The 18,691-nt window shown below is 32.5% G+C and overlaps 1 protein-coding gene across 4 annotated transcripts in view; it reads left to right on the forward strand.

The window, feature by feature from the left end:
• Nucleotides 1-18,691, forward strand: part of LOC127729862 (muscle M-line assembly protein unc-89-like) — a 48,755-nt gene that overhangs the window by 13,337 nt on the left and 16,727 nt on the right. For 3 of the 4 annotated variants that reach the window (XM_052237791.1, XM_052237814.1, XM_052237797.1), the window contains exons 5-16: nt 835-1,022; nt 1,608-2,101; nt 4,117-4,240; nt 5,165-5,297; nt 7,303-7,478; nt 9,641-12,265; nt 13,280-13,856; nt 14,234-14,310; nt 14,581-14,610; nt 16,452-16,587; nt 17,660-17,838; nt 18,255-18,466. In XM_052237791.1, the coding sequence (XP_052093751.1) occupies nt 835-1,022; nt 1,608-2,101; nt 4,117-4,240; nt 5,165-5,297; nt 7,303-7,478; nt 9,641-12,265; nt 13,280-13,856; nt 14,234-14,310; nt 14,581-14,610; nt 16,452-16,587; nt 17,660-17,838; nt 18,255-18,466 (4,951 nt within the window). The remainder of the gene's footprint in view (nt 1-834; nt 1,023-1,607; nt 2,102-4,116; nt 4,241-5,164; nt 5,298-7,302; nt 7,479-9,640; nt 12,266-13,279; nt 13,857-14,233; nt 14,311-14,580; nt 14,611-16,451; nt 16,588-17,659; nt 17,839-18,254; nt 18,467-18,691) is intronic. The other variant, XM_052237805.1, reaches the window with a different exon arrangement.

Below are 18,691 nucleotides of genomic sequence, written 5' to 3' on the forward strand. Positions count from 1 at the left end.
TAACCCATTAATTTATGTAAACTGGTCTAATATAAACAAACAACGATATCACGATCGATGCTTTCACACTATTAACATCCAATATTTTCTAGTGAAAAACAGTTACCCGGAATAAATACATGGTGGAATAAAACTACGCTTACATTTGTCCATTTGTAAAAACAGAAGGTCTTGACTTTGTATTGATTTCTCAATTGATACAAGTGTACTGGCTTTGGAATGAATTTCTTTTTATGTCCCTCTAAGCACTAGTAGTAGTAGAGTGGCACTATGTTATATGGTCTGTGTATCTTTCTCTCCTTTAGTAATATCAGGTTGGAGTTTTGGTTTAAGGTAAATTAAAGTTTTGGCTAGAGTAGATTGTGATCACATCAACTTGAAACATTATAGTATAAAGTATATACACAAATATAAAAATAAAGAGATGTTGATTGCTAATTAGACAACTATCCACCAGAGTACTTTTCAATCTGACAGTTTTTATTGGACTTTCCCCCCATTTTCATGGTCTAATGAATATTGAGTTTCTGATTAGGTAATATTTTCTTTCTAACAACTGTTATGATAGGTCAACTGTTTTTAGTTATAGAATCTTGGTTTTAAAGTGAACATGACCTAACATTGCATGAATTCCTCATCATTGTTTATTGATCAACATAAAGGTTTAATAGATCAGTTTCTAAATTGCTGTTCAGGTGAAAAGAAATATCTCTGGTCAGTCAGTGCTGAGGGGTCAGTGATTTGGTTGCACTTATCCTATTAAGGTTTGATATGAAATAATAATGTGTCATTTTTAAAACATCTCCTTTAATTGAAGCTATTTTGACGTTTTAGGTATAAAGACGATGTTCCTATATCTAAAGACGATTACAGCTACCAAGTTCTCTATCTGAAAGACGGAACCATCAGTTTAGAAATATTTTATCCTAAGCCTGACAAAGATGCTGCAGTGTTCAAATGTGAGGCTCAAAATGACAAGGGTTTGGTTACTTCTGAGGCCAAGGTCACTGTGCTTTCTAAGAGTAAGTGTTATTGTCAATTTGTTTTATGTTTGTGCATGATAAGAAAAGATTTTGAATGAAGTTTTTCATTCCTCTACATTAAAAGTGGTGATTTATGGTTTGATCTTTTGATATATGACTGTCATACATGGATGATCATGGTATGCTTTACAAAAAATTGATTTGTCTACTGTATACATTCTTAGATCACAAATTTGTTTTTATTAGAATTTTCACCTAAGATTTCCAAAACCAGCAGTTTACAGTCATATATATATATATAGATACTTGAAAAGGGAAATTTGTTTTATGATATTCTGAACATTTTCCAGTTTTGAGACAAACTTTTCTGTAGACATAGAACTTAAAAAAATTATTGATTGTTGTTTGCTTAATGTTGAGTGGCAAATATTTCATGGATGTTCAGGACAAAAACAAAGAAACAATTAACACAAAAGGTAGGATTTGTAAGGATGTTGAAACTTGGATGAAGAGCTGAAATTTAGTTTTCTCTCGAAGTGATTTTAGGAGGAGGTCTGTTTAAATGAGCTGCAAGTAAACTCACCTATTAGGCATATGAATTATTTATTTACCTAATTTTTTTAGAAAGAGAAGAGTCGATGTCACGGGACCATTTGTTGAACCTCTCCCAGTGGAGCAGAGCCAGAAGTGAAACACGTCGTGCAGCAAGTGAATCCCGTACCTCAATACGAGCAACAAGTGAATCACGATATTCATCATCCAGTTCATTAAAATCATCTACCAAGAAACTGGAAGACTATTATATAAATAGAAAAACATCTAAATATGGAAATTATGAATGTGACAACATAGATGCCAAGTACGATATTTATAAACCAGGGTATACTCCTCTTAAATTTCTCAATACTAATGAAATGGAACCAGAAATCAGGTTGAAGATAAAATGGGGCACAAATGAAGAGTTCTATTTTCAAGAAAATCTAAAAAATAAATGTATCTTAGAAGGATCTCGTGCTTTTTTGAGTTGTTATCTTGTTGGAAAGTTGCCAATGTATGTTCAGTGGTACAAGGATGGCAAGGCATTACTGAACAACGTTTATGAAAGATATGGAATCAGAGTAAGTCTTTAGATAAGTCTTATCGGTTTGTACACAATGTTCATGGTTAATTGATTGTGGTGTTACTTTACCCACTTCCAGCACTCTTGGCTATATCTAGTCCAAATAATTATGATGTCTTGAAAGATTATTTTAATTTTTTGCTGTGACTTCTTCCTAAAACCTACATGTAAATTAAAATAGCCTTTCAAGACGTCATAGTTATTTGGACTTTGCTATGTTATGGCGGCCATTTTTTTTTGTGGAGGAAGCATGGGGGAACCTGGAGAGAACCACTGACCTTCAATAGGAACACTGGCAAACCTAGTCAATTAAGATCTGCAATAAGCTGGGTTGGAGCTCACAACCTCGTTTGATATATAGGGTAGGGATCACTGTAGATGATCTATGTAGACCACTTTTAATTTACATCCTTTTCTTTTTCTCAAAGTTGATTTACTCACAAAATCATATCAAAAAGATATCAGAAATTACCAATATTGATGGACAGTATAACTTATCACACAGAAACCTGACTCCTTTGTAAAAGTAGATATACAAAGAAAACCACATACAACCCATGCTCCAGATATGTATACAACCCATGGTCCAGATATGTAAACAACCCATGGTCCAGATATGTAAACAACCCATGGTCCAGATATCTAAACAACCCATGCTCCAGATATGTATACAATCCATGGTCCAGATATGTAAACAACCCATGGTACAGATATGTAAACAACCCATGGTCTAGATATGTAAACAACCCATGGTCCAGATATGTAAACAACTCATAGTCCAGATATGTATACAACTCATAGTCCAGATATGTATACAACCCATGGTCCAGATATATAAACAACCCATGGTCCAGATATGTAAACAACTCATAGTCCAGATATGTATACAACTCATAGTCCAGATATGTATACAACCCATGGTCCAGATATATAAACAACCCATGGTCCAGATATTTAAACAACCCATGGTCCAGATATGTAAACAACCCATGGTCCAGATATGTAAACAACCCATGGTCCAGATATGTAAACAACTCATAGTCCAGATATGTATACAACTCATAGTCCAGATATGTATACAACCCATGGTCCAGATATATAAACAACCCATGGTCCAGATATGTAAACAACTCATAGTCCAGATATGTATACAACTCATAGTCCAGATATGTATACAACCCATGGTCCAGATATGTAAACAACCCATGGTCCAGATATGTAAACAACCCATGGTCCAGATATGTAAACAACCCATGGTCCAGATATGTAAACAACTCATAGTCCAGATATGTATACAACCCATGGTCCAGATATGTATACAACTCATAGTCCAGATATGTATACAACCCATGGTCCAGATATATAAACAACCCATGGTCCAGATATTTAAACAACCCATGGTCCAGATATGTAAACAACCCATGGTCCAGATATGTAAACAACCCATAGTCCAGATATGTAAACAACCCATGGTCCAGATATGTATACAACTCATGGTCCAGATATATAAACCACCCATGGTCCAGATATGTAAACAACCCATAGTCCAGATATGTAAACAACCCATGGTCCAGATATGTAAACAACCCATGGTCCTGATATATAAACCACCCATGGTCCAGATATGTAAACCACCCATGGTCCAGATAGGTAAACCACCCATGGTCCAGATATGTCCATGTAAACAACCAATAGTCCAGATATGTAAACAACCCATGGTCAAGATAGGTTTATCAAATATTCCTTGATTATAAGACTGTATCAATATACAAATGTACACAGATTTCAAGTGGAAAAAGAAAGAGAAAAAGTACAACTTTGAAATTAGTCAGTGTTTTTGTGGATGGTTAGAGCTCCAGACCAAAATTAGATGTTGGTTTGTGATGAACAGTAAAGTTTAAGTTTCAGAGTTTTTATATAAGATCCAATATTTTCAAATATCTATTAGAAAAAATCATTGTCCATAAATAAAAGTACTTGAACTTACCATAAATTATTCATTATATGTTTCAGCAAAGAGCAGGACACCTGAGTCTTGAAATACCATGCACTGATTTAGAGGATACTGGAGACTATTTAGTGGATGTCAGGAATGAACAAGGCAGATCAAATTCCTCTTGTTATTTACAAATAGAACGTATGTCCATCTATAACAGATAAACATATTTCAGAGTGAAAAAAAAGAACTGATTTGGGCTAATTATTTTTTTGTTAAATGTAAATAGAAATAAGTTGGTTTGGATAAGAGACAATGAGTTTTGTTATTTTTCAATATGTTTTCATCAATAATTTTTTTCAAATATTTAATATCAAAGCAGAGTTAACCATGAAATAAACCTGACAACTCAAACCCAGTATATAAAAGCCAGTGATATATATATATACCTGAATATGTGAGCAGCTCTATCACCAAAATGGACCTAAAAAGAATATTGTGGATTCATTATTATTTGTGGGTAACCAATTCTGTGGATTTCGTGGGTAAAGGTGAACCATGAGTTTAAATGTTCAAAGAAGTACAAATTTTCTATTAGCTTGTGTGCTGGAAAAACCACATAATCAAATACCCACAGAAATACAATTTTTTCTCAATCCACAAAAATTAGTACCCACCAAAATAAATGGATCCACAATAGCCCAAATTCATCTAAGGTAAATTTACCGGAAAGTGTTGGAATCTTAGTTTCTTAATTTATCAATGGAATATTTAGAATAGTATGTTATAAATTGTGTCAGTACCGAAACATTGATGTAGAATAAATTGATTGTCAATTTTTGTCCCAAAACAGCTGCAGGCAATTGCAACTGTAAACAACAGCTCATTAAAGACATTTATCCTGGATTGTCAATGACTGTATTAATTATCAAACATATGTAAAAACATCAATATTTGTATAGGTTACTTGACCTTAGATATTTTACACATACACAAGTTCATATGTAGAACAGAAATTATCAGTACTGGTTATCACACAACACAAGCATCAACATTCCAATGTTTGCGCAAGCAGACAGATGATGAACACTGCTGTAATACTATTTTTGTGTTTCTGAATTTCAGCCAGATTTAAACATGATATAGAATTTGAAAAGCCAACATTTTTGGAGGGAATCCGCCATATTCATGTGAATGAGAGACAGACAGCTACATTCCAAGTTATTGCCAAAGGGAAACCTAAGCCAGGAATTACATGGTAAGAAGAAATTTCAAAGGCAATCTTAAGCCAATAATAGCATGGTAAGGAGAAATGGCATAGGCAATCCTAAGCCAGGAATAACATGGTAAGGAGAAATGCCAAAATCAATTCTAAGCCAGGAATAACATGGTTAAGAGAAATGTCAAAAGCAATCTTAAGCCAGGAATAACATGGAAAGGAGAAATGTCAAAGACAATCCTAAGCCAGGAATAACATGGTTAGGAGAAATGTCAAAGGCAATCCTAAGCCATTAATAACATGGTAAGGAGAAATTTTGAAGGCAATCCTAGCCATTAATAACATGGTAAGGAAATATGTCAAAGGCAATCCTAGGCCAGGAATAAGATGGTAAGGAAATATGTCAAGGGCAGTCCTAAACCAGGAATAACCTGGTAAGGAAATATGTCAAAGGTAATCCTAAGCCAGGAATCAGATGGTAAGAGGAAATGTCAAAGGGTAACTTAAGCCAGGAATAACATGATAAGGAGAAATGTTAAAGGCAATCCTAAGCCAGGAATAACATGGTAAGGAGAAATGCCAAAAACAATCCTAAGCCAGGAATAACATGGTAAAAGTTGTTCATAAGTGTTTCTTGTTTCTTGTTTTTTATGTAGATTAGACTGTTGGTTTTCCTGTTTGAATTATTTTACACTAGTCATTTTGGGTCCCTTTATAGCTTGCTGTTTGGTGTGAGCCAAGGCTCCGTGTTGAAGGCCGTACTTTAACCTATAATTGTTTACTTTTTATACATTGTGACTTGGATGGAGAGTTGTCTCATTGGCACTCATAACACATCTTCTTTTTAACTGGATTTTCGAAGGAAAATCAATTATTGATTTGGGGATGTACAGTGTGCGGGAGGGTGGGCGGGCGGGCGTCTGCCATACAGTGTCCGTTCATTAACATGAAAACACTTTTGCGAAATCTTTTTAAACTTGGATATGTTGTTTCCTGTGACTAAACGAAGGTCAAGTTCAATTTTCATGATTTTAGCTTTTCTGGTTGAGTTGTAGACCTTTCAGTAGCGAAAAGTGATATTTATTATATGATTTATTTTTATTTTGGGTTATTTCCCTTTGAACAAAAATAGTTTAAATAATAAATATATGGATAGATAGTCTATCAATGATTGTATCTGTTCAATTGATTTTAGTCAGTAGTTGTCAAAAATTTCTTTATAACTGTTTTTTTTTTTAAGTCATGTGAGTTTTGAAGGTAAATGTCACTATTGTTATGTGGTATTTTATTTTTGTTGAGTGTGTTAATGTTTAATTTTTACTTGATCCTGTTTGGGGGTCCAGATTTGCAAAAATCATTTTCATTAGATAATGATCTATTTTTATTAAAGGATATATTTCATAAATTACATTGTGTAGACAAAGTTGTTGACATTGATAAGTGTTTTTAAGATAACAAATTAAAGCATGTGATAATTATCAATCACACAATTATAATTGGAGTGACAGATTTATTTAAAAATTTTGTGTTTCCTAAGTGTTGTTGATGATAAGCTCTGTAGGACAGTATAGATATAGTTTGAAATTTACTGTTCATTATTAGACATTTTGAAGATAATTACAGATAAGTTTTATAGATTTTTAAAAGACATTGTATTAATGATAAATGATATTTTGGAAAAATCTGTTTTCTTTTCTGTGGTAAATTGTTTGAAGAATTGTGTGGTAGTTTTGTTTGTTATTCTTATATAAACTAATTTTCTGAATGCTATATATATTTTTTTTACTTGATCCTGGGGGTCCAGATTTGCAAATATCATTTTCATGCAGGAAAATCCGGATTGCTGTCACTCTGACAGCCTCTTGTTTATAAGATGAAATGTCTTGCCTGTCCATTATCAAAGCTATTGTCAAAGGGAATCCTAAGCTAGGAATAATATGGTAAGATGAAATGTCTTGCCTGTCCATCATCCTGTTGACAGTAGAGGTATCAGTCAAATTATTAAATTTCCCAAATGAATTGTAATATGATTTTGTAATTCCAGGTATAAAGATGGAAAGCGTATCCAAGTTACGGAGAAGACTACAATCCACAATGGTCAAAAGGGAGGTAGTCTGCTCATGATCCACACATGTGACTTCTCTGATCAAGGACTGTATAAAGTAGAGGCCCATAATATGGCAGGACGATGTTCTGGATCAGCTAAGCTTTCAGTTTTTGGTAAGGTTAAAATGATTATTGCATGAGGCTCTTTTATTCAAATTGAAAGCCAAAATTCAACTGATATATCTTTATGATCCTATTCCAGTTCATGAAAGGAAATCTATTGTATTCTATTGTAAATGTTTTTTAAATCAGAATCTTGCATCAGTTTTATCAATCTTTTTACATACTGTGGATACATTTATTTATTTTCATGGGTGCAAATATTTGTTGATTTATAAAAAGGTGTATTTTTAGATATTTGATTTAGTGGTTTTGACAAAGTCTGCATACAAGCCTATAGAACATTTTTACTCCATTGAACATTTAAATCATGTTAACTTGTACTTACGAATCCATGAGAATGATGAATAATAATGAATCCACACTCCACAGTACATATTATGATAAACCCACTTATAAAATGTGGTCCTTGAGAAGAATAATATAAATAGGATTCAAGGGAACGCACACTAGTGGCAATTGCCTGGTACTTCACTTATCTCTATGTCATTATTTTTGGAAAGTGGGTTCAAAAAATGCTAGGTAACATAAATACATTATAAAAGCTAATGAAAGATTCAAATCACTTGTCTAGCTGTAAAAATTATACAAATTTGGATATAGGCTGTAAATATATGATAATACATGTATCCTCAAACTTGTAACAATTTTTAACCTGCAAATTACATCCTCAAATGAATAAAACCTTTTTGCAATGAGAACCAAACTTAAGTAACTCTTTATTTCTAATTTTGTAAGGGATACAAAACCGAATCAAGTTGAAATTCCACCAAAATTTTTTCCATTTTCAGCCGTATCATGGGGATAAAAACGATTTTTGATTTTGATCAATATCTCAATTGAGCCTTTACCAAAGCATTTGAAATTTGAAATGTTGTTAGGGACACTTAAAACAGATTAAGTTAAAATTCTACCCTATCATCTTGTGTTTTTCCAGAGTTCTGCCTCTTATAAAGCCGAACATAGACAAATATTGAATTGAACTATCACCAAATCATTTGAAATTTGGTAATATTGGTAGGGACCACATAACACAGATACAGTTTGAATTTGTATAATTTTCAATTATGTCTTTCAAAGTGAAAACCCCAAACTTATTTTGGTTTTCCTGACAATGACTTGAGTTAGCCTCCACCAAATCTTTTGAAATTTGTAATGTTATTAAGGACAATCAAAAACAGATTCAATTGGAATTTGACCCATATCACTTTTGTCTTTCTAGATTTATGCCCTTAATAGAGGTTAAAATTAGCAAAATGTTTGGTTTCCAGACAACAAGCACCCAACCCTTCCTTCAGAAATAACATTTTCCAGACACCCACCACTCAACCCTTCCTTCAGAAAAAATATTTTCCAGACACCCACCACCCAACCCTTCCTTCAGAAATAACATTTTCCAGACACCCACCACTCAACCCTTCCTTCAGAAATAACATTTTCCAGACACCCACCACTCAACCCTCCCTTCAGAAATAACATTTTCCAGACACCCACCACCCAACCCTTCCTTCAGAAATAACATTTTCCAGACACCCACCACCCAACCCTTACTTCAGAAATAACATTTTCCAGACACCCACCACTCAACCCTTCCTTCAGAAATAACATTTTCCAGACACCCACCACCCAACCCTTCCTTCAGAAATAACATTTTCCAGACACCCACCACCCAACCCTTCCTTCAGAAATAACATTTTCCAGACACCCACCACTCAACCCTTCCTTCAGAAATAACATTTTCCAGACACCCACCACTCAACCCTTCCTAAATGCTAAATTGAAGAAGTGCCCATGTTGTATGACAAAGTCTAAATTGCCTTCAGAATACATGTTGTGAATAAATTCTTCAGAGACAACCAATTCACATTAAACACAAAGCATGCAGCAACAACTACAACTACTCCCAAAATTTTTGACTTCGGATAATTTAACAATTTATTTATTAACAACGCTATATTACATGGATAAAAGACTTAAGAAGTGAAAACTGGCCTGTTAAAGAAATATGTATTTGATTTCATAGTTTTTTTCAAAAAGTAAAACAAAAAAAAATTCAACAGAGATCTCATTCCATAAAAAATACAAGATAAAGCCAGAAATTATGAACATGAATTAAAAAAAAATCTTTTTTATTGGCTATTATTCTATTTTGTCAGAATCTGGTACAAGGTTTACATGTGGAGAAGATGGAGATATAAAGATTATTCGCAGAAAAGATTCTTTAGAAGACGAGGAAATTGATACGGAAAATTTATCTCGTCAGTCACTTTTAAGTACCATGGAGGGAGAACAAAGTTCAATTGTCAACAAAGGTGAAACTGAGAGTTTAAAGGGATTTGATGAAATGGACATTACTTTAAAAAAGAGCAAGACGGTGACGACTGATGTTAATGGAGATTTGAAAATTGTTGAAGCTACAAGTAAGATTGAAACTGTAAAGGGATTAACTGAATGTGAAGTAGATAGTTCAGTCATTAAAACAGAGCAGAAACAAACTGAAACAAAGACAACCAGTAGAATTACTACAGATATTGATTCTAAAACTCAAAAGGTTCAAAGCTTGGTTGATGAACAGGATAGGTCAGAAAACATTCACAGATCAGAGGTTAAAAGTGAAATTTCTGAGTCTATGGAACTTATGAAAAGTTCAGACCTGAAGATATCATCTACAACTAATTCTTCATTTAAGATGTCAGAGATTTCCAAAACTGAGAAGGCTGACAAATCAAATGTTTCAAGTTCATTAGATGAATCTGAATCAATTGCAAGTACAGAAATGTCAAAGGCCAAATCAGCAATGTCAGTTGTTCAAAAGTCAACAACTGAAATAGAATCAAATGTCTCTGTAACTGTAGACACAAAACTAGAGGAAACACAAGATCAGAATAATGAGTTGGAGACAAAGATGGCAGCTAAAGAAAGTGACTCTTTGGATGGACCAAAAGTTACAGGTGATCTACAGAGAACTGCATCATTTGAAGCAATAGAAAAAGCCAGAAGGTTATCAAAAGGGGATGTCAAATTAGAAAAATTATACTCACCAAATGCTGATGGAGGTCTGTTGTCTTCTAAATTCATTAAAACAAATGGTAAACTTAGTAGGGGATCTTCAATTGATGAGTCTGAAAAACCAAGGAGAAAACTAAGTAAAGGTGCTTCTGTTGAGGATGCAGTCAATGGATTGGCAAATAGACGATTGAGTAAAGGCTCTCCTGTAGAGGATTCAGTCAATGGATTGGCAAGTAGACAATTGAGTAAAGGCTCTTCAATGGAGGAAACAGGTAATGGAAAAATACATAGAAAACTTAGCAAGGGACTTTCTGTGGAAGACACAGGAAATGGAAGAAGAAAAGAAGTGATAAGCAATGAAGGTTCCATTGAAACAAAAGTCACTCAGAGTTCTTCTGAAAGCATGGAAAGTTCAAAAGTCACTCAGAGTTCTTCTGAAAGCATGGAAATTTCAAAGGTCACTTGTGAAGCAGACCAAATTTTAACAAAGGCAAACCAACAAACAAATATTTCTGAAACAAGTTTAACTGAAAGCAAAGAGACCAAACCTGACGAGTCAAAGGATGAAACTTTAACATTAAAGCCAGAGACTGTTGTAACAGAAATTGTTCCTGAAAAGGCAAACAAAACTGAGGAGAATGCATGTGATTCGAAACAAACATCAACAGAAATAACACCATCGGAAGACAAACCAACAGAGGAGATTCAGTCAAGAAACAGTAAAAGTTCACAAGAGATTGTGACCAGTAAAGATGCTGAAATTGTAAAGACACAACCAATTGTAAACAATGAAAGTGCAGGGGTTGAAAGTTCAACAGATAAGAAAGAAGTCAAAAGTTCTTCTGAAAAGATTGAAGACCGAATTTCAACTGAAGAGAAAGGAGGTAATACAGACAACAAAGATTTTACTAGAGAACAAACAAAGGAATTAGAAGCAAGCTTAATCGCAGACATGAAAACAGATGCACTAGCCAGTCCTGTACTAGCATTTGAAACTACATCTGATATTAAATCAAATACAGATGATGCAAAGATGAAAGGGTCACTTAAAGCAGAAACAAAGTCATATGATATAGGTGCTCAGAGTTCAATTGAGGAATCAAAAGTTGTTGAAACTATGTCAGAGGTGGCAGTAGAAAGTTCACAGGACAAATTTTCATCTGATGAAGTAGATGCAGCTGTTCCTAAGGTAACTTTTGAAAGTTCAGAAGGAAAACATTCAAGTGAAACAAGTAAATCAATTGAAAAGACAACTGAATCTTCAGAAGGAAAACATTTAGTGGAAACTTCAAACCCTGAAGTATCAGAGAACAAATCATCAATGGTAACAGCTAAGAATAATTCTGAAGAGAAAACAGAAGAAATGAATTCTAATGAAGCATCATCTGTCAAACCTTTGAAATCAGAAAAAGAAATGTCAATTGACGTTTTAACCAAAAAGACTGATTCAGTATCGAGTATAGAAGAACAATTAGAGACATCAGGTGAAAAAGTAAAGTCAACAAAACAGACTTCAATGGAAGATAAATCCATGATTACAAAAGGTCAAGAAATTGAAGAAAAATCTTTGTTAAGATCATCAGACAAGATGTTTGTGGGAGGAGAGGATGTAGAAATTACTACAGAGGAAGAAAGCAGTAAAACAGAAGAGAAAGAAACCATCTATACTACACCACCAAATATTGTAAAATTTCTGCCAAAAGTTGTGGAAATTAAAGATGGAGAAACATTGAAGCTGCAGTGTCTGGTATCAGGTGAACCTAAACCTAAAGGTATGGATGACTATCATATCAGATTTATATTTTGATCTGTCTCTGTTGTTGGTGTTATTGCACAAGTGTTATTGTGATTTAAAATCTACATTTTGAAGTCAGAAGATTACCATACTTTATATTTTTTTTAGTTACGAAATTGAAAAAATTAAGTTTTTGTTCGAACTTGATACTGATAATTCTGAATTCTTGTAACAGGATTAATATCTTAAGAATGGTAAAATTTCCATAAAAGTTTGTTGCATGTTTTTATGCCCCACCTAGGAGCATTATGTTTTTCGGTCTGTGCGTCCGTTTCTCCATCTGCTGTCCGCTGTCCCACTTCAGGTTAAATTTTTTTGGTCGCTTCAGGATAAGTTTTTGGTTAAGGTAGTTTTTGATGAAGTTGAAGTCCAATCAACTTGAAACTCAGTACACATGTTCCCTATGATATGATCTTTCTAATTTTAATGCCAAATTAGAGTTTTATCCCAATTTCAAGGTCCACTGAACATAGAAAATGATAGTGCTAGTGGGGCATCCATGTACTATGGACACATTCTTGTTAATTTATTTTTTGAAACAATAAGTTACAAAAATGACCCATGACTGTATATTCAACATTATTACTTAGTTCTGAGAATAAAACTATAATTATGATATGTAGGTTTACATGAAGAGCATTGAGGTACATGTCTATGAGTCAATCTCTACAAAATACAAAGAGGACATTAAGAGAACATTCAGATTTACTAGTTGTTGCTAAATTCTTGAGGTTGCCCTATATAACTGTTGACTCTCACAGTGTTTTTTGTACTGTACTTATTAGAGAAATCAAAAGGGATTTCATTTACCATTTGAACAGGTATTGTTTTTACTGTATATTTACAAGTTTTCATTACAGATTTCCATTTTACAGAACTGTACCTTAAAATGGCCCCATAGATGATTATGTACAGGATTATATTATTATGATAACTCATTATCACAAATTAGTTACAGTTATGTTGTATATTACCTGTAAATGTTTTACAGTTGTTTGGCTGCACAATTCCCAGAGAATAACATCTACTTCTGACCACATAATACTGACATCTAAAGAACAATATCATAATCTGGAGATAACTAAAACTAAATTTTTAAGGGATGCAGGAATTTATGCACTCAAGGCATCAAATATTTCTGGTGAGCAGGAAAGTCATAGTGAAGTTCAAATTGAGGGAAGTTTGAAAATATCAACTGTAGATAGCAAGGAAGAATTACTGGTCAAGTCAGCGAGTGAAGAAATCAGTGACATAAAGGAAAAATCAATTGATGTTAAAGACAAGAAAAATTTACAATCAAATTTAAAAAATGTTGATGAACAGAAAGATTTTATATCAGATGTTAGTGAGAAGACAGATTTTAACACGAAGTCTTTAAAGAGTGAAGATTTAATCACAAGTTCTTTGAGTGCAGATAAAAAGAAAGATTTTGAAGTAGAAGTTGATAGAGCTTCGAAAAAAGACTTAGACATCAGTATGGTTGAAGATAAAAAGGCATCTGCATTGGATGCCAAAAATATTTCAGAGAAAACATCCTCTAATGTAAACAATGACAGCCTATCCTCTAGGTATGTTATATACTGCAGTAAAAAATTTGATAATCAAGATAATTTTTGCAAGATTTACCTTTCTTCCATTTTCAAACCATATTGAACTTAGATATAATGTCATTTTATAGGATAATGATAGTTTCTTCCAGAAATATATTACTTAAGATATTAAAGATAAGTTTATGTGGACAATTAAATTAGTGACTATTGGAATTATCTCCCTTTATAAGAATGACAAATACCGAAATGCTTATAATTATTTCTTTTTAGCAAAAAAATAGAGGTAGAAAGAAATTTTTTATAAATTTTGATACTGATGATCAGACCTTATAATAATCTGGTTTAAATTCTGTAAATAAAGTCTATTAAGGAGTTATATTTTTTTACTATATTAGAGATACATCAACAAAGATGAGTGGAGACAGAAAAGTTAATGAAATTGAAAGAATTGAATCGGTCCAGGCAGAGACATGTAAGACTACATTTAATCTGGTTGAAACTATTGATAAATGTCATTTTAATCAATATATTTTGAAAATAATGTCAACAAAAAATGACCTTTTTAATCTATTATGATTAGAAAAATTTTACTAACTATGCACAACAATATTTGAAAGAATACTATGAAAACAATTTATCTTAGTAGATAGTTATTTTTTTTTATTTACTATGCTTCAACACTTACATGGAAACATTCATATTTTTGGCATTTTTTCTTAATGAGTTTTCATTGCTTAAACAGGTATGACAAATGCACCTTCATCTAAGAAAGGTAAAACATCCCACCTGTGTTTTAGAGATTTGCTTCCTTCATTTACACTGTTTGACATGTCCATATCATCCACTACATCCATTTTGTATGATGTGTGATTCATTCCACTGGAAGCGTTCACTGTTTTTATGGCAAGAATGTTTACTTGGTACATGTAGTGTTGACTATATAAATTTGTTTATACAAGTAATATGTACATTTCTATGATTTGAAGTGTTTCCATTAAAAGAATTCTAATTTTATACCATAGCATGTTAAAGTAGATATAATTTTTTTCTCTAATTTTTAGAGGATTTATCCTTTTCCTGACCTGTTGTAATATATATTTTTTTTAAACAGCGTTTGGTTTGTTTTATCTCAGTTCTTTGTTTGTCAAAATTTGATTATGAAGTCAAATTTTCTTGTTTTTCTATGAATTTCATATTGTGACGTCATCAAAAAAGGTGATCATGCCTGATGACGTCACATAGAAAGAACACATCTTTTTGCAGGTCTTTGGAAGAAGATAAACTTTGTCAACATATCATCGGAGATTTTGGGAAAACAAATTCTATCACCAAATCTTGTGCAATACAATATTTCTCCACTTTTGACAATTAGATTTTAAATTTTTAAAGGGGCATTAGCTACAAGATATACCAAAAAATTAAAATATGATTTTTTTTGTTCAATCATTAATTAAAGTGAAATAATAATTCGCTTTTAGCAGCCAGTTTGGTTCAATTTTGTCAAAATAAGCTAAGAAACATTGCTGATGAATTATTCACTTGCAAGTGAATAATTCGGCCTCATTGAATCTGTATTCAAGTGACCTTCAATTTAACCCATTAGCTAGAGATGGGTTACGCATGAATTAGGCGTATTCAGTTATTAAAAGGAAAAGAATGTCGACATTGAAAGTGAAACAAGGGTAAACCATTTGATTGACTGATTCGATCCACAAAAATCATTCTTATACAGGTAAAAACGATGATTAACATATCTTTTTAACCTATAATATTAAATCAAACAGACCTTGAAAAATCCCATTGCACGAGTTCGCTATCTATTTATATCTATATTTATGTTTATATCGGGTTATATGACCGTTGGCTGTCTTAGGAGGTCACCTTGATGGTTAATTAGATGGCGTCTTGACTAAAATACACATAAAATGCTGATGCATATTATTGGGCCCATGCATTGTAAATTGTTTATTTGAGACTTTTTATGATTAAGATATACCTTTTAGTATGTTATAAATCAAATATGAGAATTTGAGTCAAATCAGTGAAGATGAATTTGACAGCTAATGCCCCTTTAAAACACTTGAGAAACCTCACTTTTTAAATTTGAAAATTAACTGCCTCGAATGGAGAAATATTGTATCACACTAGATACAGTGGTAGAATCTATATTTATATCAAATTTAAAATTTGACTAAGAGCATGGACTTAATGACTTTTTCATGACAGAAAGTAACACTCTGACCTATCTCAAAGCAACAATAAGATTTTGAAAATTTATTGTTGAACATATAAAGTAAGGGAACTATAATTGATTCAGTTGTTTTCTTTTTTAAAAATTGAAGGCAGCTATTGTTTATTTTGAAAAGTTACTTATTTAAAGACATGTTAATCTAGAGCTAGGATTATAGTTTTGGCTTTTGTCAATTATGGACAGCCATATAGTGATTTAGCTTTATAGTTTGGGCACATGCCAATTGTCGACATCCATATAGTGATTTCTTGATGACTCTTTTCAGTAAAATAACTTTATTGAGTTTTTTAGAGGAAAGTATTAAGGAATTATTAAGAGATTACAGTCCACCTTATAACAATGTTTTTGTAAAATGATTTTAGAAGAACAAAGTGTAGAATTAAGTGGAAAACCATATTTTGCTGTACCACTCCAAGAAGAATATTGTCCAATGGAAAGAGATGAAAATGTTAGACTTTATGTTAAAGTTGGTGGAGAACCATATTCACCTGCAAGATGGTTTGTATAAGATAAAATCTTATAACTTCTAATTTTATAGTTAACATAATAATTTGAGTTACATTTGTACCTGCATTTTTCTTTAGTTTTTTGTTAATTACCATTTTGGAAGTGGGACCATATATATATTGCTTTGTCTGTTTGACCAAAATATAAATTGCTAAATTTGATTAGAATTCTACTTTGCCATGAATACTATTGCTCATTACATATAATTTTTAGTTGATGATTGATAGTCACCATGAAAATGATAAAATTGTCAAAATTGAGGGTTTCAAAGATCAGTATGACTTATATTTTTGGTTTGCGGAAAGGTCTTTATATTTCTAGAAATAGATAATAACCATACAGGTCCAGTTTGATTCTCTGCATTACAGCTGTTAAAGTTCAGGACCCGTGTCCTTGTAAAAACTCAAAGTTGGAAAAGTTTGTGGTCCTTAGTTTTTTTACTTTTAAAATTTTTGGAAATTAATGGTTTTAATACCCTAACCACATAATAATTATGCAATGACATAGTGGTTGGAGCATATAGTGTTATCAATGACATAGTAGTTGGAGCATATAGTGTTATCAATGACATAGTAGTTGGAGCATATAGTGTTATCATTGTTAATCCTTGCCTCCTTCTGTCATTATAAAATCCAACAGTTTTTCATTCCAAAAAAACTGATAGGAACAAAGAACAAATGCTCATTTTCAGATACTTTTGCAATGGGCAGGATTCTAGCAATTGCTATAACAATACTTTCAAAACTCTTAGTGGTTGATAATTGTTTTTTTTTGTCTGATTTGTTTTGCTCCTCATATTGCTGTCAATCCGTTTTAATAACAGATTAAGTGCACATGAGATTGCAGTTCAACAAAGGAACACTGTATTTAAATAACATGAAATTCCAAAACATGAAATTGCCAGTCCATTATTTAGCCCAAACAGAAATCAAATGCACACAGTACAAGTTTGACCAAAAGAAGTTAAATGGGTAGAATTGATATATATGCACTTAGGCCATGGAATTGATATAAAATATAGTTATACAATCTTAAATTAAAACATAATCCCTATCTGTTATAGGTTTAAAGATGGCGAAGAACTGGAATCCAATAGAAGAGTAATGGTGAACTGGGATACAGTCACACAAGAATCTACTGTTGTCATTAGCAGATATAAATTAAAGGATGCTGGAGTGTATGAATGCCTCATCCTATCAGAAACTGGTGCAATCACAACCAGGACACTGTTGAACTTAAAAAGTAAATATCGTTGAATACAACAATACTTATGAAACAATTAAGATTCTTTATTGTGTTTTCATGTTTATAGATGTATACTTTTTCAGTTACATGAAAAGAATAAAGAATTACTTATACACTGGATACAACATAATTATATAAAAATAGGAAATAGTGGTATGCTTGTCAATAAGACAACTATTCACGGCAGACAAAATGAAATAGATGTATATTTTATAAATATTCTGCCTTTAGAAGATACCATTACAAAGAGAAATATATCACACAAGTCTGCTGTAAATGTTACAAGTAGGATGTCAATCCTGGTTATTCAAATAGACACATCTTGTTGTGTAACAAAAAATACAATAGCAACAAATAGTTATAAGCTTGGAAAGTTTATTATTAATAAATAATGTCAAAATGTGTTTTAACAGGATTGGAGACACAGAGAATAGAGACCAAGTTACCACATGAGACACCAGACTTAGATGTTCCATTGATATTATGGCCTATCAAGGATACAACAGTATACAAAGGACAAGAAGCCTACTTTGAATGTGGTGTGGACAAGCAGCCTAATATTTCTGTCAAATGGTATAAAGATCGAAAGGAAATTAAACAAAAGAAAAGGAAATATAATTTTACGGTATGTTAACTAAAGGTAAAAACAGGAAAATTGAGAATAATTAAGTACTAGTAAGAGGTACTTTTATTATATCTATCCCTCCTATGGAATTTGATATATTAACTATTTGTAAGAAATAAAGGCCTGTATGCAGACTAGCCTAACTATATTGTTCTTTTGACCAGTAAGTGGTCTTGAACAAGTTTATATTGTAAATAACTTATCTACAAATGCTTTATTGGGCCA

The sequence above is a fragment of the Mytilus californianus genome, unplaced genomic scaffold, assembly GCF_021869535.1.
Source record: "Mytilus californianus isolate M0D057914Y unplaced genomic scaffold, xbMytCali1.0.p SCAF_1, whole genome shotgun sequence".
Lineage (NCBI taxonomy): Eukaryota > Metazoa > Mollusca > Bivalvia > Mytilida > Mytilidae > Mytilus > Mytilus californianus.